Here is a 21,302-nt window from a genome sequence, read left to right as displayed (position 1 = left end):
CTTGTTAATTTTGATACAGTGGGTGTTTCTTACATATCCAGCTATTAATGTTAGATGGCATTCCTCCATTGTGTTCCTCTGCTAGTCATTTGCAAAGAGCTAGAATACAAGCAGACTGCTTTAAATTTTTTGCAAAATCTCAGGTGACACCAGTTGGCCTTTATATGTTTAGCAGATGGAAATTTTAACAGTAAGAAAGCTCAACTGTTCACAAAGATTGTTTTGAAGTCCCAGTTAATAATTGCTGTTTAAAACAATTGACTTTGAAGTACAAGGATTCTGAGAAGTCATGAGTCATTGAAGAAAAATTAAATTTTATTCCAAATAGCTTTTGTTTTAGGAGTTTTTGGGGTTATGCTATAACTTTCAAAACCAGTTGTGCATGTTTGGCAAATCTCAGTCAATAGGGGAGCTTTTGACTGACTAGACCTTGCTTGTCTCTCAATGCATTAAGCAACCTTTCTCTTTTAAGACATTTCCCTTTGAGACATTATAATCTATTTCCTGGGAAAATAATTTTAATGTGACTATTAAGATATATTGGCAGTGGTATGAAGATTAGTGTTGACATTCTGGAGACCTAATGTTACTCTGCAAAAAACAATGATTGCTACCAAGAGGGATAAATTTGATAGAGCAAACAGTCTAAGAGAAGAGGTCTTTTAAAGGAAGGAATTTGGCTTGCTTTCCATTGCTAGAACTGAGGAGCAAGAACAGTGTCTGTGCAAATCTATCGAGTGACCAAATAAATGCAAAAGAGTGCCAGGTGTCTGGAATTCTGCCTAAGAAGCATGCAGCAGCAGCAGTGGCGGGAGCCTATCAGCAGGCAGGCATGGAAGAACAAGTCTAGAGTCTGCTACAAGCCTGTGCACCCTGTCTGAGCCCCACATAGTTCAACACACTTGTGCATCCTCCCAGGGCCTGTATTGTCTCAGTATTAATCGAGGAACATCCAGATGAACAGAATCTACCACCTAGTCATGAAGAATGACTATGGTTATACCTGTGAGTGCATGCAGGACATTTTCAATAAATGCCATTGAAAGTTAGAGTCCTGCAACTCAGAATCGTGTAACAATACCGGATTGAAAATTTTATTTACAGCATTCGAGAAGAAATGGAGTACCCAAAATAACATCCAGTTTTTAGAAAAGCATATTGTTAATGTGGGCTTGATTTGAGGTCTTGTAGGCAGTCATTTCATTGCATTCCTAGGAGTAACTAGTTTCTTTGTAATCTCATTGTTACTAAGCAGAAGTAACCACTTAGAACACAAGGACTGAGGTGAAGAAGACATCTTCCTTTCTCACAACCTTCAGTGATTTCTCATGTTTCTTTCAAGGAACAAAGGACAAACTGTCATGTACTTAGTCCTGGTGTGGTTCTATACTGTTTAATACAGGTTCTAGTCTAACTGGTGTGGATTCAGATTTCCCTCTCTCCAACCTGTAACTCCAGTTTCTCAACACAACACATTCACTCCAGCATCCAAGAGTGCTTGCCTTTGAATCAGTGGAGCACGTTCTCATCCCTGGTCCTTATTCTGAAGGTACTTTAGAAAACCTCCAGCTAAAAATCTAATCATTGCCCAAGAACCACTGCCCACCTCTCCATGGAGCCCCCATCTAGAACATCAGCAGTGCCTCCATTGGAGTCTTCCCGGGCATCTGTCAATTTGTCTGGTATCCTACTGAGTTAGCAGTTCCTTCCCCAAATATTCTGTCCATCCTTGATCTCTATATAGTTCATTTCCTGAAATGTAGTAGTTACTCCATAAATCTAACTTCTTTAATCTAGCTTGCCTTTTCTTCTTTAAGAAAGGGAGATTTACAGTAGGCCTTTTAAGGAGAAGTATTTCACATAAGTTTTTAGTCTTTACCAAAGATTGTTGCCAAAATGGAAAATTAAAGCTGGCATGGTGTGGTACACAATGAAAGAATGAGAAACGAAAAGTGGATAGTAGGTTCTCCTTTAGACACCAAAGGTTGCTGGAAAATGTAGATAATAGAGAGAAAGGGGGATAGTGGATGGCTCCTCTCTCCACAAGTGGTATGCTCCATTGCCTATTTTCTTGAATCCTCTTGGGAGAACAGATTCCTAAATCGTTGGGTCCAGAGCCACTGGGGCAGGAGAGCAAAGAAGGAACATCTCTCAGATTCTTGTTTAGAAATGGCCTATCTATAACCACAGTGGTCCTTACTAGAAGAAGTCGTGGCTATGTATGGCAGTAGGGTGAGTGAGCCAGGGCACAAATGCTGCCAGGAGACGGGTGACTTTGATTTTCATTGCAGAGTGTTGCTGGTAGATAGTATGAGTTACTCACAGAACACCGGGAAGGAGAGGGGCCAGCAATGAGCTGATCACTTCTCTTGTTCTCCCGATGTGCGTTGCTGGTGGTCGTGTGGAGTGTAGGGAGGCAGGAAGACCCTGAGCTTCTATCTCCCAGCTCACACAGAGAGGAAAAGACTGAAAATAATAGGAGGGACATGGCTGACAAAGGTGGAGAAAGGCCACTATATTGTTGGTGAAATTTCTCTTTCTGTGGTGCCACAGATGTGCCACTTTTTATGACACTGTGAGTGCATGGTGACCAGATAGCACACAGAATTCACTCTCTGGGCCATGAAGAGAAAAAGTGTCATAAATGCATGACTACAGGCTCACTTCAGTGCCCGTCAGGCTGCCCTATGTCTACCCACTTCGTTTCAGAGTGAAACTAGAAGTCATTTGATGGGAAATTCCTTATTACAGCCTAGCCTGTGTTGCATTCTTGTCAGAGCAGGTTCTTTTTCTACAGCCACTCATTGTTAAGGCATTCCACTCCTATTCATGTCATTTCTCTCACGTGCAGGAGTTGTCTCAAAATTTTTTACTATGAAAAAGCTATGCATTAAGTTCGAAACTGTCTTGTGCCAAGGTAAATGTATCTTTTAAATTCAAGATTTCCACAAATGTTTTGCACTGTTTTTGTCTCTTGGTATTCACAGGGGACATAAATTGGATCTAGGCCTCCTGAGGATAACAACAAAAAAGATGCCCAAATTCACTGCATAAAATACATAGTATTCCCCAGCTGTAGGCAACTGTCTAGGTTGCCTTGTACCTGGCTAAGCGTTGACACTTTTGGGAGAAAAGCAGCCAGTAGCTGATAGGCATTCTGAAATGGATTAATACCAAATTTGTGTAAACTATACCAGTAAGCCAACAAAGTTGCTTATTATTTTTTTAATTAAAAAATTTAAATATATGTAGAGGAGGCAGGGAACTTTGGTCCCATACATGCCACTGGGGCTGCAAACTGCCTGGGGAAGGGGGTCTGGGGACTTAATGAAGTCAGAGTGGCTGAAGGCATTTTTGACAGGTGAGAAACAACTTCTAGGACCTTCCACAGACTGGGCCATTGCAGCTGCAGGAAGGCAAGAGAGCTGAGGTGGAGTAGTTTGGGGTGAGGGGAAGCCAACAGGCATATCTGGATCAGGCCAAGACACCCACCCATGTGAGAAACCCAGACTGAGATAGATAGCATTAACTGTCTTGTCCACTGGTGCATGCAAAAGCTGGGACTTGGGGTCATGTCTTGTTAGGATAAGCCACTGTACCTACCTAGGCTAACTGGTAACATCAACTGGCGAGTTTCAGGACTGGGTGCCAGTCACATCAGGCTGGACTACAGTACCCTGGAAGGCACAAGATCAGAGCTGGGAGCATGCCAAGCAGGGGAACTATGACCATTCCCTTGCTAGGCTGGACCTATCGCTGGTGAGCATGAAAACTGGGACTGGGGATAGATCAGGCTAGACAAGGAGATGGCACTTGTTGGCATATTAAAGGTCAGGTTTGGGTCCAGGTCAGGCTGAGCTAAGCCACAGTACCCAGGGGTGTGCATGAGATCCAGATGGAATGTGGAGTAGTCTGGGATTGGCCACAGAAGAGGATGGTACACGCAACAACGGGGGCTGGGATGAGCCTCGTAGGTGTTATTGGGAGTCACCCTGACTAGGTTGCGGCACCTGCTGGTATGCGCGAGTACTGGGCCTGTGGCAAGCTGCCTGGGCTGAGCTGCGGCACCTGTCAGTTCACATGAGATATGGGGCTGAGGCAGAACTGATCAGGTAGCTGTATCCACTGATATGTGCGTTGGTTGGTTGGTGCAGGTTACAGACCAAATTTGATCCTGCACTGGCTGATGTATACAAGAGACAACCCCAGATGAGGTTTCTTGGAGGAGTCCCCAACTAGATTGCTAGAGTCAGACCACAGTCATAGGGAGAAATCACAAGATGTGTTGTCTGTCCTTGGAGTGCATGTATCATGATTGGGTCTTCTTAGTTGTTAATTCCTGTGCAGTGGGCAACTTGCCTAGCTGCATGTGGGGACATTACAGCAAGCTCATCTAGGCCAACATGGGACATTGCCTCATAGAGGATAGAAAGCATAACAGGTTGGACAACTCTACTGACCAAACTTTGCAGCATATTCCTGGGCCTGTGAATGAACCAAGGTGCATGTTGTCAACCAAAAGACCTTGGAAAGATTTTCTCAACCCTGGAGCAATGAAGCCACAATGTCTTTGAACTATAAAACCACTCAAGTAACACCCTCAGAAAACTCTTCTCCATATCAGGCCCTCAAATGACCATCCGCCATCCTCAGATGCTTAAATAGTTTGACAGCAAGGAGTGGTTCCCGTCCCCCTTCTCTCCTGAGAACACAGGAGAAAGAAAAAAAAAGAAAGAAAAAAACCTGAAACATTTGTTTCACCCATCTTTCCCCATACCTGACCCTCCTCACCCTAATCATGGGCATGCGTTCCTCTCAACTGTGTAAACAATATTAAAAATAAAAGGAAATAAAGAAATGATCTACAGCAATAAAAACAAACAAAAAACAAACAGTGGTAAAAACAAGCAAAAAAGTATTTGCTTGTAAAGTAACATATTTTAAATCATCTCTAGATTACTTACAAAACCTAACACAATGCAAATATTATGCAAATAGTTTGATATTATACTGTTTAGGAATTAATGTTGGAAAAAGTCTGTATTTAATACAGATACTATTTTAAAAAATAGTTTCAGGCCCGGCGTGGTGGTGCAGTGGTTAAGGTCCTCGCCTTGCATGCCCGGGATCCCATATGGGTGCTGGTTTTAATCCTGGCAACCCCGCTTCCCTTCCAGCTCCCCGCTTGTGGCCTGGGAAAGCAGTCAAGGACGGCCCAAAGCTTTGGGACCCTGCATGCACGCGAGAGACCCAGAAGAGGCTCCTAGCTGTGGATGGGCATAGCATCGGCCATTGCGCTCACTTGGGGAGTGAATCATCGGAGGGAAGATCTTCTTCTCTGTTTCTCCTTCCTGTATATCTGCCTTTCCAATAAAAATAAAATAAATCTTAAAAAAATAGTTTCGATCTAATTGGTTGGATGTGTGGATGCAGAACCTTCAGATTCAACTACCAGCTTCTCTCTTTCTCAACTGGATCCTTTTCAACAGAGTTTTAGCACTCAAAATGTCTTTCAAAAAAATCATATTCCAAACCAAAAACAACAAAACCACCATCAAAAAAAGAAAAAGCCAAAAACCTCAAAAAACAGAGAGCCCCCCCAAACCTAAAACACAACACTTCCTGCTAGGGTTCTGTCTCTCTACTGCCTTATTTATAAGCACACACTGGAAAGCTGTGTATCTGGCATTGCAGGGGTAACTCAATAAATATTTGTCCAAAGAACAGGATGAATGGATAAGAAAAAGAAAGGGAAATTTGAAAGGGTTAATCAACTGCTGCTTCTTCAACCAGAGTCAAGGCTTTGCACCATTCTATTTCATAAACCTGTCTAATGGGCATAAAGGGGAATTCTACTCGTGAGAATAGCTCATGCGCCATAAGTTCTTATACCATCACAGGTGCTATTTGAGATGCCCACACGTGCTTCCCTGCTTGTCACAGTAACCTCTTGAGGTGGGCACTCGTGGATCCCTTTCCTCTCTTTGGAGTGTCTAGGTCCCACAGCCACCGCTGTGGGAATCTAACCCTGGCAGCCAGCTCAGGAACCAGCTCCAACCACCCTCAAAGGAAATGCTTGTGTTGCGAGTGGTAAAATTTGCTGTTTCATTGCAAGGTGAGGCTGAAATGAGGGAAGTGAAGTGACTCAAAGAAAAGACAGATGTCAATAGCCGAACCCTGGATCTGAACTCTGTCATTGCCCTGCAGTGAGTCATTTGGCATGTTTGTTTTCATTTATTTTATTTTTGCTTACAAGGAGAAATTGGGCTGAACGCTCTATTAAGTACCTTCATTTAAAAGTTTTGTCAGGTATAAAATGTTGTTTAAAAGAGAGAAAGAACTTTGATTTCATGCTGTTTGCACTACGTTTAACCTTTAAAATATCAGGCCATCATTATAAAGTAGCATGCAGTTTTCGATAAGCATTCAACTTCATCTTTCAGCCACTTTCCCAAGGTGGTCTATTACTACCCTTTGTTGGCTCCTGGCTGCAACTTCATTGACTACATCCTTATGTTACTTTATTTAGCAGGAAATATTTGATTACTGGTGGGCTTTGGGCTTTTTCTAAAAAAAAAATTCATTTTTTTCTGATTCTAAGAAGAATACATATTCATGATAAAAAGTGGAGGAATGGAAGGAAGAAATAATAACTACACAAAGATAATTCCTGTTAAATTTTGGCATTTTTTAAAAAAAGTATAACTACTGTTACACTTTTCTTCTGCTTCTCACTGACTACACTATAAATACTTTGAGAAACTATTTCGTTCAGCGATGGACAGTTTACACGACAGGAAATAACCAACTCCCCCTTGAGAAAAATTAAAGCCACTGGTGGCTGCTGCAAATCTGAGTTTAATTTGTCACCACAGCGATTTCATTTCCTTCTCTTTTGGCAACAAGTCTCCTCATTTGTCTCTACCACACCCTTCTCTTTCTTATCAAAGAATACAAAGCCAGGCGATGAAATGAGCTATTTGTCATTTGTCGCCTTCTGCCTATTGGAAAAGACATTTGAAATGTTGCATGCTTAATATTTTAGATGCTTAATTAATCACATATTTTCTCATGAGGTTATAGAAATATTTTCTCAAGATATTAAAACAGTGCAATGCTAAAAGGGAAATAATGCACTGAATAAAATAAAAATGAAAAATGTATAAAATATTTAAAAGGAGCAATTGTCATGTATATTCCATGTAAAGAGATGTACTGCCCACACATACTGCTTTTGAGTAGTAGTATTCACGTATAGAAAAGAGCTGTATTCTGAGATGCTTAAAAGCTATGTTCTGGAATTCTATTTTTGGGAGTTTGAGGTGTGATTTACAAGCTGGATGAACTTGGGTGAGGCCCACTCTTTGTGGGTCTCAGTTATCTCATATTAAATAATAACAACTACTTCATAAGGATATTGCAGATTAAATACGCCAATCTTCGCACAGCACATTAAGGAATATGTAGCACCTGAGGGCTCCCAACATGTAAGTGCTGTAATAAGTGTGTGTCATCACTGATGTATATCAACACTACAAAGGCTTGCTGCATCAGAGCACCTCAGGACATTTTGAAAATACGTTGGGCTCTATCAGAGAAACAGGTTCAGTTGAGCTTGCAATTCCATTGTGACAAGAGTTTCTAGGAGGTGTGGTGGAAACATGGAAAGAATGGTCAGGTAGGCGCTTGAGTGGGATGAAGGTCATGGCACTAGGGTCAGGGTTTGAGCATGACTGGATGCTCCCTGCAAGAAGAAGTGGCTGAGAAGAGGAGTGCTTAGCAGGGAGAGAAGGCACAAGTAAAGTTCAAACATATTTTCTGTGTGACTCTTACAAGCCACACAGGCTGGAGGATGCATTTGTCTCATTTACATCTCACCACAACTTGGTCAGGTGGTGTGATATCTCTTTCTATAGACAAGGAGTGCCCAAAAAAGTTCAAGGAAAATGTGTAATAAGAAGAAGCTACACAAAGATTTCAAATTAATTTGCATTAACATAAGCATCTGTTAAAATTATATAAGAAAGGACAACTCAGGTGGGGGAGGGTGGGCAGAGAGAGACAGAGTTAGAGAGAGAGGTATCCCATCTGTGTGCCCTAATTGCCCACATGCTCACAAGGACTGGGATTGGGTCAAGGCTAAAGTTGGCAGCCTGGAACTCAATCCAGGTCTCCCACAAACCTGAATGTCTTTTAATTTAATTTTCCATGAAGATTTTGAAGTACCCTTGCATTTCACCATTGTGAAATACCACTTAAGTAGCTGTGCATCTTTTCTAAGGTCACAGAATAAGCAGGGCTGGAACCCAGGTGTGACTACACAGGTCATGATCTTGTATCAGTGCCAGTGAGTGACGACGGCTTAGTGAGTGCAGGAGGCGGCAGTTTAGTGTGCTCAGCCTGGCAGGAGGGCAGTCTGGGAAGAGACAGAGAGGCAGTCTACCATCAGGTTGTGAAGGGCTTCTTGGTTATTTTTAGGGTTCATAGCTACCCATTGGTGCTGCTGGGTCTTCAAGAGACCTGCAGCCAGGGTAGGCATTGCCCAAAGAGAGCAGCATCCTGTGCGTGGGATTAAACACTTCCTGTCTTAATGTTGGTGGTTGTTGTTAGCTGTGGTGGCATCAGGCCACTTTCCCCTTGGGACTTGCTTTGCTAATTGCTGCCTTCCCTCCTAAGGGTACTAAAAAGTCATAAACCACCCAGGTACCCAAGGCAATTTGACTAGCTGAGTAGAAAGAAAACAAAATCTTGTTGATTAGGTTAACCCTTTCTGGAAATACACAGAAGGTACTATGATGGGGGCACACACTTTGTGTTTGCAGAATGGGGACAGGTGAGTCTCTGCTCATATGAAACTTTGAGAGTGGGTGACAATGAGGAGAAGTCCATTTTGTTTATTAAACGAAATCACAAGAGATAAGCTCCACCCAACTCTGGGTAAGAGGCTGAGTTTAATTTTACTGAACAAACAAGCCATTCCAGCCTAGTGACTCATAGGGTAGCTTCTCTCAGAAGACATTTAATTGACCCCTACTTCCCTCTGTGTTTTGCTGGCTCCAGAGACCCAAGCAAGGCTCTGTGAAACACTATGAGTGGGTTGGAGTTTTGCTCTAGGAAATGCTGTGGTGGAAAATCCCCCCTTGCCCTGTGCTGTATTCAGATGGGCTCTGACAGAAGTAGCCACTTCTGCAAATAGCAGAATCCATGGTGAGAAGTGAACTGGTGTGTGAGCTATAACGTCTCTAACTTCTGATGTGATGTAGTGAAGTGGAACCAAGGCCAGAACGTGGTCACGAACTTCTAAAACCTGAGCTAAATAAATCTCTTTTCTTTGTTAGCTGATTCACCTCAGGTATTTCATTGTTGGAGCACCAGACACAACCCAGATGTCCATCAACTGATAAGAGAAGTTATATATATGTATATTATATATATATATATGTATGCAATACTCAATGGAATACTCCTCAGCCACACAAAGAATGAAATTTTGTCTTTTGCAACAAAATGAATGCTACTGGAGATCATTATGCTTAATTAAATAAGCCAGTTGCCAAAAGACAAATATCATGTTTACCTTGATTTGTGATAACTAATAAACAGAATATAAAAAATGTAATACATATGAACAAACCTGACATGTGATCATTGTTAATAGCCCCTATCTATACTCCTGAGTAACTGTGGGTTTTCTATTTACCACTAGTTAATTTTTTATTTAGTGGAGTTTTAGGCTTGTAATTACAAGACAAACTGAAAGTATGTCCTTTTAAAAATAAAAGAATAAAAAAAAAGAAGGGAGGAGAGTGAGAATGAGGAAGGGAGAATAGCATCAGAAGTATCATTATGCTCTTAAAACTGTATAAGTTAAGTACATCAAGTATGCTATCTTTTTATAAACACAAAAATAAAACAACTGACTAATATATTACCTAATCCTTCAGGAGTTAACATGAGAACACAAACCCCCCCCTTCCTCTGCTTAGCATACTTCAGAAATTTCTGCCTTCTGTAGTTCTACATTTGCTACTATTATAACAAAAAAACGTGAGGCTGACTATCTTATTGCATGTACAGTTTTGGAGGCTGAGAGTCCAAACAGCATGCCACCAACTCTTGCAAGGGTCCCCTGGTTGCTTCCCATCATGGCAAATGGAATCACAGTAAGAGCACATATAAGAAGGAGAGATTACATGGCAAGATAGGAAGCCAAAGTGGGGAGTGAGCCAGTCTCATTTTGCAGCAACTCTGTTGTAAAATGTAGTCAAAGGTCCCATGAAAACTTCAGTGATTCAATGACCTCCCAGTAGGTCTCACCACCTCTTAACATTGGTGCAGTGAGGACCACACTTCCACTGCACTGCATGAATCCCTGAGGACACACTCACACTGTATGCAAACCATGGCAATGAGTTACCGTCTGGAAGCATTATTTTAGGATGAGATTATTATCTTTGATGCAATGTGTAGTTGTCCTGAACAAGTAATTATATTGTTAACTTATAGAGATTGAGAAATATCTCCAAGTTTCCTCTCTTGTCCTCAGAAATCTCAATTCAGGGATGACATGGTAGGTTCCTCTCTTGTTCATTCTTGCTGAATGAATACATGATAATACAGAAGACATTTGGGCTTTTTGAGTCAATTAAATGATATCAACTAGAAGGTAATGGTTGTTTTCAGTTCCAGTTAAGAAGGAAATGTTTCTTTTTGAGCATAATTTTATGTCTGTTAAGTACTTAAAATGATCTTCTGTGCCTGGATCATATTGAATATCTTGTCTTTCAGTAACATTTTTAGCCAGTTGAGTTTAGAATTATTGACATGTCTTTCCTGATTTTCATTAGTCTTTAAGCATATTTTAGATTGACCCTAAGCAGTGATTTAATATACAACACTCCTTCACTGCATTATTGTTCTAGAAAATTCTTGCATTTTAACTCCAGGAAGCCTCAAGATAGAATTAATGATTTGGGTTTGGCACTGTGATGTAGCAGATAAAATACTGCCTGAAATACTGGATCCTACATGGACATGGGTTAGTGTTCTGCCTGGAACACTTCCAATCCAGCTCTCTGCTAAGGCACTTGGGAAAGCAGAATAAGATGACCCAAGTACTTGGGTCCTTCCATCCATGTGGAAGACCCAGAAGAAGCTTCTGGTCCCTCGCATCAGCCTGGTCCAGCCTTGGTTCTTATCACCATTTGGGGAGTGAACCAGCAGATGGAAGATATTTCTGTCTTTCTGTAACTGACTTTCAAATGAGCAAATCTTTGAATATTAGTTGTTGACTTCTCTAACTTCTTTGAATTCAGTAAACTTGTATATGAAAGTACTTAAAAATACTCATGGAAAATGTAATTTAAAAGATTTATTTTGGTGTAATCTATGTCTAGTTTCTTTTTCTTAAATATTTCACAGTTACACAGAGAGAGAGAGAGGCAGATAGAGAGGGAGAAAAAGATGCAGAAATAGAAATAGAAAGAGAGAGAGCCATCTCTCTGATCCCTAAATGGCTGTAATGGCCAGGGCAAACCAAATAGAAGCCAGGAACTAGGAGCTTCCTTTTGGGTCTCCTGCATTGGTACAGTGGTGCAAACACCTGGGGCATTTTCTGCTGCTTTTTCTAGGTACATTAGCAAGGAGTTGGGTCGAAGTGGAGCAGCTTGGACTTGAAGTGGAGTGACTTGCACAGTGCTCATAGGGGGTGTTGGTGCCACAGTTGGTGATTTTATCTGCTGTGTCACAATATTGGTCCTATATGTGCAGACTTTTTGCACCAAAACAACCTAATCATTTAATTTCTTACTTTTTGAATTGCTTTTATCTTTCATACAATGCGAATTTAAATTTTTAAAAATTATTTTTACAGCATACACAGGCAGGCACACACACACACACACACACACACACACACACCACTTCTACCTACTGAATCATTTCCTAAATGCCCACAATGGCCAGGGTTGGGAGCCAGGAACTTAATCCCGGACACCCAATTATATTGAGTCAGCTGTATACTTTTATTATACATGCACTTGTTATTAATCACATCACACCTAAATGTACTTGCTTCTCTCTCTAAATTCCTCAAGGGCAGTGGCTGTGTCTCATTCATCACTTTCTCTTTAGCTGCTGGCTTACTGCCTACCATAGGAGATGCTTCATTACTGTCCACAAACAGAACATCCATTGGCAATGAGGGACACAGTCAGGATGCTGTTAAGTATCTTGTGCAATGGGGTGGCATTTTAGTGGCTAACCATCCTACAAGTCTCTCACTTCTGTAGCCAAAGTACTTGGGAGCTGGTAGCCTTTAGAAGCCTGAACACACATCATGAAGCTTCTCCCAGCAGAGCCAGCAAGCACCACAACCACAACCAATGTTCCGTCTTTCTTCTAGAGGAAGGTAAATATTGAACTTCGAAATGGTGGGGTGTGACACTAGCACTTGCAAGTGTGAGAGGCTGAAACTAGGACCACAGGATGCCCCACCCCCTTCCCAGCATGGGCAGCACAGGGTTGGCGAGAGGGTGGAAGGCTAGCATCCGCTCACACCATGTGGTACCGTTTTTGTGCAGGTTCTTCACACAGTGCATGGTTCTTCCAGGTGACATTCAAGGATGTCTGCGAGGAGACCAGTGGAACATTGTAGCTTTGTCTTTGAAGGTGGAGTTTGGCAACAAACTGCCTCTCTGTTGTTAGGCAGGGATATCCTTTAGCCCCAGAGGGTTTTTTACATGCTGGGGTTTTGGTTACCAGACCTTCTGTAAATGGATTTCATTTGTTAGAGAAAGAATGGCAGTAGATGGTAACATGTTCTGAATAAAAGTTTTACAAAGGCATCTGAGTGTGGGTCACTTAAGACAAGACTTAATGTATGTGCATTGTGTGTGTGTGTGCATGTATTATATTTGGTAAATAATAAGTAAAGGCAAATATTTTGTAGCTTGGGCTTGATACGATGGCTCAGTGGCTAAATCCTCCCTTGAGTGTCCCAGGATCCCATATGGGCACTGGTTCATGTCCAGACTGTTCTACTTCCCATCTATCTCTTTGTTTGTAGCCTGGGAATGCAGTGGAGGATGGCTCAAAATTTTGGGATCCCTTATCTGCATGGGAAGAAGCTCCTGGCTTTGGACAGGATCTGCTCAGTTCTGGACAACTTGGTCACTTCGTGAGTGAACCAGCAGTTGGAAGATTTTTCCCTCTGTATCCTTTTCTCTCTGTAAAACTGCCTTTCCAATAAAAAAAATCTTTAAAAATATTTTGTAGCTCTACTAAAATGACCTCATGCTTGTGCAGCTAAAATGGTCCCACCAGGAGATGCAAGTCAAGAGGAACAGACCTTTAAAAGTCAAGATTAGCAAGTTAACAAGCAGGAAAAGCCAAGTAGCCAATTAACCTACTACTGCAGAACCCAAGGGGCTGGCATGGAGCTCCTGGTTCTCCATGGCCACTGAGATGTGTGCCCTGAAACCTGCTGCTTGGAAGGACTTCTTTCACCCCTGCACCTGTCACCTTCTTCTCTCTCCAAGGTCTGCCGCAATTCCCTGGGAATGTTTTCCTCCTATGTCACTTCCTCTGCTATACGGCTGTGGAAATCACATTGTGTGGCTCTGAGATGGTTGCCACGGGAACATCTCAACCTAGTCATTAGCTACTCAGGCTACTGATTCTGTGAAAGCCGGAGACAGAGCTGCGTGCCCTGCAGACGATGGTAATTGCGTCTGCGACTCTCCCTTTGACTGTGCACCCGCCTCTGAACGTCTTTCTCTCCTCTCTTGTTTCCCTCCAAACACTTAATAAATGAAATACATCTCCAGAAAGTGGCATTGGGATAACAGAACTGTTGCATTTGCACCACTCCTGCCGCCTCCAGAAATCTGTTTGAACACCTTATCTGGAATAAAAATAATTGTCACCTTTTTTTCTTGCTCTGTTCTGCCCCTCCAGGCTCAAGCGTAAGGAGAATTTGCTTCTGGAAGGATCCATGTTTCCCATGTGCCACACAATGGTGCTAAAGCGGCAATTTCCTGTGGCTTATCTGGAGAAACTTGTAGGAATTCATGTAGCTGTGACACATTTTAAAATTGTGTAAAATAGACATAACGAATGACACTAACTTTTAACAGTAGTTTCGTCTTGTGTCTTTTTATTGATCAGAATGGCTCTCTTAGGAGGATTTTATGATCTCTATTTCTGTAATGAAGAGTATGTGCCATTATTACTATTTCTATGATAGAGTTCTTGAACTCGCTTCTATGTGCGTTCTACGAGAGGTTCTCTTTTGTGGGAAAACCTACCAGTCTTCTTCTATATTCTCCAAAACAAGACACTTAAAGAATGGAAGATGGAGCTACCAATAAGAATGCACGGAGAAGAGGTGCAAATGAGGGCCATGCAAGGCAGACCAGGTGAACACACTCAGTTTCTATGTGGACAACAGGTAGTACATGTGCAGAACAAAATTGTGGAAGGGATCTCTTTTCTAGAAAAATGTTTATGCTATTAGAAATTATGGTTGTAAGTGGGATTTTAAAATTTGGATCAATAAGAGGACTTTCCTTACTGTTTCTATTTCTGCATAATGTCACTGTGGTCAAATAAGTCAACTGTTAAAAGTAAAGACATTGCAAAGAAAAAAATTAATGACAGAAAATAACTGGACTTAAGAGCCAATAGCATAAAATCCTCCTAAACCTATGGAAAATAATCTAACTGAGGGGTTAGCACACTTTTTTATTTGTAAAAGGGTCATATAATAAGCAGTTTTGAATCTGTGAACTATATGGGTTTTGTTGCAACTTCTCTTGCCACTGTCAAATGAAAGCCACCAAAGGTGACTCAAACAAGTGGGCAGATTATATTTCCAATAATATGTCATTTATCAATACCAGCAAGGAGAGGACAGGACAGATTTGGTGTAGGGGCTGTCTTTTGTCCATTTCCATTTTGGTTATCTGTTTCCATACCTAGAACTTGGTTTTGATGGAAGACAAGTTACTTCTTTATCCTTGGTCCCACAGAGACAAGCTGGAGCCATGGTTAATGGGACTTGTAGCGATGTGATGGGCCTTCCTATTTGATACTCATTTACTCTTGTGCATGCTGCAGTGATTGGGCAGACACTGGGGATGTAGAAGGTGAACTTCCAAAAGCACTCTGGATATGAAATGGCAGTTGCCTGGGTTTTATTATATATTTTGTTTATGTTTAGATTTTTTATTATTCTTTTTCGTTTATTTTTAACGCAAGGAGACAGAAAGAGATCTTCCATCTATTCCTTTACACCCCAAATGACCCCAATAGCTGTAGTGAGGTCAGACCAAAACCAAGAACCTGAAATTCAATCTGGATCTCTCTTGAGAGAGACAAGCACCCAAATACATAGCTGACTCCCAGGGTGTCCATTTACAGGAAGCCGGATTGGAAGCTGAGTAACTGGGACTTGAGCCAGACACTTTGATATTGGCTGCACGTGACCCAAGAAGTGACTTAACCTCTCAGCCAAATGGCCTCTCCTGACCATTTTCACTAGACATATTTGATGGTCAACAGCATGGTGTCAGAGCGATGGCTAAACTGGCTAATCCTCTGCCTGCAAGTGCCTGCATCCCATCTGGGAAATATTTTGTGTTCTGACGGCCCCACTTCTCATCCAGATCCTTGTTTGTGGCCTGAGAAAGCAGGGGAGGATAGCCCAAAAGCCTTGGGACTCTACATCACATGGGAAACCAGAAGCTCCTGGCTCCTGGATTCAGGTGAGTTTAGATCCAGGTGTTGTAGCCATTTGAGGGGTGAACCAGCAGGTAGAAGATCTTTATCTCTGTGTATCTGCCTTTCCAATTTAAAAATAGATCTAAAAAAGCAGCAGGAATATAGGATGGGGGAGAAAGCCATTTATCAGATAGAATTGGGATTGATTTTCAAATGTCCCTCTTTAGGCAGAAAATATACTCTAATTACCAAGCAAACCACAACAAGGACTTGAATGAAATAAAAGAACAGATTGTATGCAAGATAGTAGAAATGTGACATATCCAATCTATCTTATGTGACTGTATGTAACACAAATGTCCACATTTCTGCTACTACTTGGTGATGAGATGCTCTAATTGCTAAGGTAGGAAACTGGAAGAATATCAGAGTAATCTGACTAGACTATTTTCAATGATGAGGGGCATTAAACGAAGGAGTGGACAGGGCAGGTAGTTGGTGTGGTGGTTAAGGTGTCTGGGATGCCAGCATCCCATACTGGGGTGGCTGGGTTTGAGTCTCGGCTTTGTTTTCAATTCCAGCTTTCTTGCTGATGTGCTATGTAGGCTGCAGTGGTGGCCTAGGTGCTTGGGTTCCTGCCACCAATTTGGAAGCCCCAGACTGAGTTCCAGGCTGCTGGATTTATCTTGGCCCCACTCTAGTTTTTTGGGGAGGTAAAATAGCAGATAGAACATTTTTCTCTCTCTGTCTCTCTCCTCTGTTATTAAAATAAAATAAAAAAAATTTTTTAAAAAACAAAATTTTAAACGATAGCACCAAGAATCTAAAGTCCTATCTTTGCTGTCCAGTTAGACACGGGGAGTGATTTGCATTGTCTTTCAGTATAATCTTTTTTTTGGAAATCTTTTGGTAAGTTAACTCTGATTATAAAGTGGTCAATAACTATGAAGATACTGTTTTTTAAAATTTTGTTTTTTATTTAGAGTTGTGGTTTATTAATCTAGGAAAAATAATCTGAGGCAACTTATGTATCAAATACAATGAATGCACTCTTGTATTGCCTTGGCATATGTGAGAGGTGAGAGGCATGAGAAAGAGCTGTTCAGAATGAAGTATGCAGCAGAGGGAAAAGGGAATTTCAGAAGCCTGGGTCACTAAACAAATGAGAGGTAGAGCCACAGGTAGGGAGAGGCTGGGTGAAAGGACAGAGAACCCAGGGTCAAGGAGGAAAGCTGGGGCTGAGTCTAGGCACGGGAGATGTCCTGCAGGATCTACAGAAGAGAGGGAAAGATGGCAGTTGCTTTGGATAACTTGTTTTAGGTTTCTAATAGGACTGTCAAATATTATCAGCAGAATGCCTTTTAAAATTTTATATATTTTGATTTTTTCCAGATTATGAAAATAAAGGTCAATTGTAAAAAAAGAAAAAGAAAAGAAAAGAAAAGAAAAAGAAGTCCAAGTGTTACCAAAGACCATGATAGACAGTTAACTATTGCATTGACAAGCATTGCCACAATTTGCAGCAATGCTGCCAATTTGCACTGGACTTCATTTTAAAAAATCATTTGGAATATGGTGACCATAAGAGAAATATCTTTTTTTTTTTTCCTGAAATAACACCTACCATTGAAAAGAGACTTTCTGGTTCTTTGCTTCCTCCAACTTTCAGGATGGGAAGCCATTGGGGAGTTCTGACCAGGATGAAATAATAAAAAGTATATTTTGTTTATTCTTATCCTGCTTCATGGAACCACTTGTCTGACACCTAGAAATACATTGGATCTAGATACTGTTGAAGATGTGACTTCTGTGGGCATCTGAACCAGACCATTCAAGATCATAAGGAAAGGACAGAAAACGTATGGCAGCTCCTCTAGACTTTATTCAGTATTGCACTGGTCAACTTTTGGTCTTCAAAAAACTGTTTCTGGGGTCTGGATGGGAAAGGTCATCTTTATTATGTAAAGAGTTACTTCAAGTCTCTGTTTTCCCGAAAGAGCTAATGAAATAGATCCTGTCTATCAATAAGGAAAGTTAACAAACCAGTAGGAAAACAACCCTGTTGGCCTTTCAAGGATTTAGGGATCAGAAAGAGAAAGTTTTAATTTTTTCCTAGTAATTTCCAGGGGTCAAGATAAATCAGATGGCCCAATTACTGAGCTTGTGTATGAGGAAGGAACATAATGCTCTACTGGTGTAACAGTGCTTTGAAATTCACAGCTAAGAGCGGATAGAACCAAACATCAATGCCTTGTAGCACATTGAGAAATCGACCTTCTTTCTCCTCTACTTCCTACAAATCCAGATGAAGGATGATCACGACACTCCGACAATCCAAAATCTGGAGACATGACTGGTCACTGATTTGGGTTTCAACAGGAATCTAAGATCAAGAAAGTAATGAAGTTTGAGAAAAAATTCCCAGAAGAAGAGGGCAAGGAGGGAAAAGGCTGAAGTAAATGAATTTCTGAGATGGTCAGAAGGGAGGAAAAGGCTAGGGTGCACCACAAGTACTTGGCCATGTGGAATGGTTTGCCAGATGTGAAAGAACAGGCCTCAAGGATTGAGAGTAGATGGAGAAGTGAGAATGAATGAATGAATAAGGACAAATGTTGAGTAAGTTTCTCCATGGGCTTTTAAAATAAAATCTGATTTAGCCTAGCCCTGGCTAAAGGGAGAGAATACTTTTCGAAAAACGAAGCAACAGCATAGATTTTTTTCAGATTTGTATTTGTATAGTTGACATGATCTCAATTGATTCTCACTAAAGCTCTGAGAGGTAGGGCAGGGCCAGAGTTTACTTCGCTAGTGAGGAAATTGAAAGACAAAGGTTCAAGTTCCAGTTGGGAGGATAGAGACGAAGGCAGGAAGGCCGACCTCAGAAGGTTTTGAAGTTCAGAAGGAAATGATTTTTTTTTTTTTGAAGAAAACATTTGTTCCTTTCCAGGTATGCTGGATTACTCACTGTTAAGTAGGCGGAAGTCAATGAATGGGTAGGAGCCGCGGCGTTCGGCAGGAACCCCCGTCTGACCCCTTAGTCGTACATCTCCTAGAAAACAGAAAAATCAAACATTTGAAAACATTGCCAAGTATACTCACTTTTTCTCTGCAAATCCCCTTAACCAGTTATTCCAACGGAATCAACACCAGATGTCAGGAGAATATAAGGCTTCCCTTCTAGCTCTCCTCAGAGAATACCATATCCAAGGGGGTGTTTAATGAAACTGAAGGTAATGAACTTGGCAATGCTAGAACCAATGTGTCTTGTATTTGCCTGGTGGATGGATCTGTGAAAATTACAGTGATTTACCACGTTTCCACAGTCTTTTATTATACCTCCCAGGGATATGGAGAATAAATACAAGTGGTATGTTGGGATTGTAGCTTCTGTTCTAAGAACATTTAGTAATACCCAAAGTGTCATCTCTTGGTCCCAGCACAGTTGTTTTCTGATTATGTTCATCTTCCTTTTCCTCAGGTTGTCAAATATGTCAGGAGACTATCAATTTTAGAATAAGATAGACTTTGGAGAAACTTGGCTCTCATACTTGCTATCTGTGATACTCTGGGACATTTATTTATCTCATCCTTAGTTAACTCACTCATAAAATGAAAATATGACTCACAGCAAAGGGGCATTGTCAGAGAACTTAAAACGAGACCTGCCACTTGGCCATACCTGCTAATTTCTGTCTATCTACACTCATGCAAGGCAATGACCATGCATATTGAGTTATTTGCATTTTCTCCAGCTTGTTATGTGTACAGATGGTAGGTGCATGTCCAGATAACATGGAGGAGAGGAGCGATAGAAGGCCACAAGCCTGGAGAAGGGTCAGATCCAGGAACATTGATTTTGGGATCATTGGGTCAGCTCTCACAAACCAGATCTTTCTAGATCTAGGATAACCCTGGGACCCCTATGTAGGAGCAGCTAGGAGGAATAGTCTACTCTATTCCCTTCCACATCGTTAGTGTTCACCCACCCTGAGTAAACTTTCCATCCAATACAATCCAAGCAATAGACAGTGCTCAAAATGTCCCCCCATGGATAAGTCTTGAGTTTACATGGAGTTACAAATGCAAAATATGAACTCTTGGGTTATTCCCAGCTTTGAATTTCATTATTAAAAATGCTTTGTGTAATCTATTTTTGCCTTGCAATAGAGATACTAAAAGAGTTACAACTTATGAAATGAAAAACTTAAAGCAAAGTAGGAAGAGGAAGAAGGAGTGGAAAATGTTCTTTTAAAAAGATGAATACAAGGTGGTCATTCGGAGTAGTGGTTAAGATGCTGCTTGGCACACCCTCATTGTGTATTGGGGAGCCTGGCTTAAAGTCCTGGCTCCACACGCAGTTCCAGCTTTCTGCTAATGCACATCCTGGAAAGCTTCAGGCTGTGCCTCAAGTATTTGGATCCTTGTCACCCAGTTGGGATTCCTGGATGGAACTACCACTGCTAGGTCTGGCTTTGCCTAGTCCCTGTTGTTGTAGGCACATGGAGAATGAACCACTGGATGTAAGATTCCTCTTTGACTATCTCTCCCTGTCTCTCTCCCATGCCTTTAAATAAATAAATAAAAATCATTTTAAAATACAAATATGATCTGATATCACAAAAGAGGCTGCTTTGGTTATTCCATGGGTAGATGATAAACAGTTACAGGAAAATGACCGAGAATAGTTGAAGGATTTGCTTGAACTCTCTGTGTTTGCAACATTCTGGAGTTTATAAAGCACTATCCGAAACATCACTGTGTAGTTATCTTCTTGTTTCTCTCCTTGGATCTTCACAATACCCTTGTGAGGAGAACCCAATACTATTCTCTTTATTGTAAAAGTGAGACAATACTGGCTCAAGGAAGAATGGCTGGGAAGGATCGCCACTCACCCTGTGATCCCTGCTATGGGCTCAGACCACTTCAGGGCACTTGGTAAGTATCTGCTAACTTGAGTTTTCTGAATTTATAGCACTTTAAGTTTACAAGTAGCAGGAAGAGTGGTCACACCTGGCTGGTTAGATTGCATGGGCAAAGTTCTCAATGTCATTGGTTTCCAATTTTATAGAATATGTAGATCTGTTGTTGGTTTTTAAATTTTTTTAAATGTATTTGAAACTCAGAGTTACAGAAGGGAGTGGAGAGAGATCTCCATTTTGTTGGTTAATCACCCACAAAGACCAAAATTGGGCCAGGCTAAAGCCAGGAGCTAGGAGCTTCATTCAGGTGTCCTACACAGATGGAAGGGGTCCAAACACTTGGGCCATGTTCTTCTGATTTTTCAAGGCCACTAACAGGGAGCTGAATCAGAGGTGGAGTGCTGATACATGAATTAGCACTCATATAGCACGTTGGCATCACAAGCAGTCACTTTGCCCACTATGCTACACCACCAGCCTCTAAATATGGTTTTTTAAAATCTGAAACAAAGAAACAACTGCGTATTTGGTGCAGCAGTTAAGTTGCTGTTTGAAACATTCACATTGCTTACTGGACTCCGAAGGTCGAAGTTCTTACTTTGCTTTTGGTGCAGCTTCCTCCAGAGGAGGCAGCACGCGATAGCTACAATAGTTGGATTGAAT

General features: G+C 41.3%; 1 protein-coding gene across 1 annotated transcript in view; it reads right to left on the bottom strand.

Annotated features, from left to right (window-relative positions):
* Positions 1 to 21,302, bottom strand: part of PDE7B (phosphodiesterase 7B) — a 333,205-nt gene that overhangs the window by 65,688 nt on the left and 246,215 nt on the right. Inside the window, exon 3 of the mRNA XM_040965356.1 lies at positions 18,686 to 18,769. Within this exon, the coding sequence (XP_040821290.1) occupies positions 18,686 to 18,769 (84 nt within the window). The remainder of the gene's footprint in view (positions 1 to 18,685; positions 18,770 to 21,302) is intronic.

This window comes from Ochotona curzoniae, unplaced genomic scaffold (genome assembly GCF_017591425.1).
Source record: "Ochotona curzoniae isolate NIBS_2020 unplaced genomic scaffold, NIBS_Ocur_1.0 scaffold_3890, whole genome shotgun sequence".
NCBI lineage: Eukaryota > Metazoa > Chordata > Mammalia > Lagomorpha > Ochotonidae > Ochotona > Ochotona curzoniae.
This window is presented reverse-complemented; position numbering and strand designations above follow the sequence as displayed.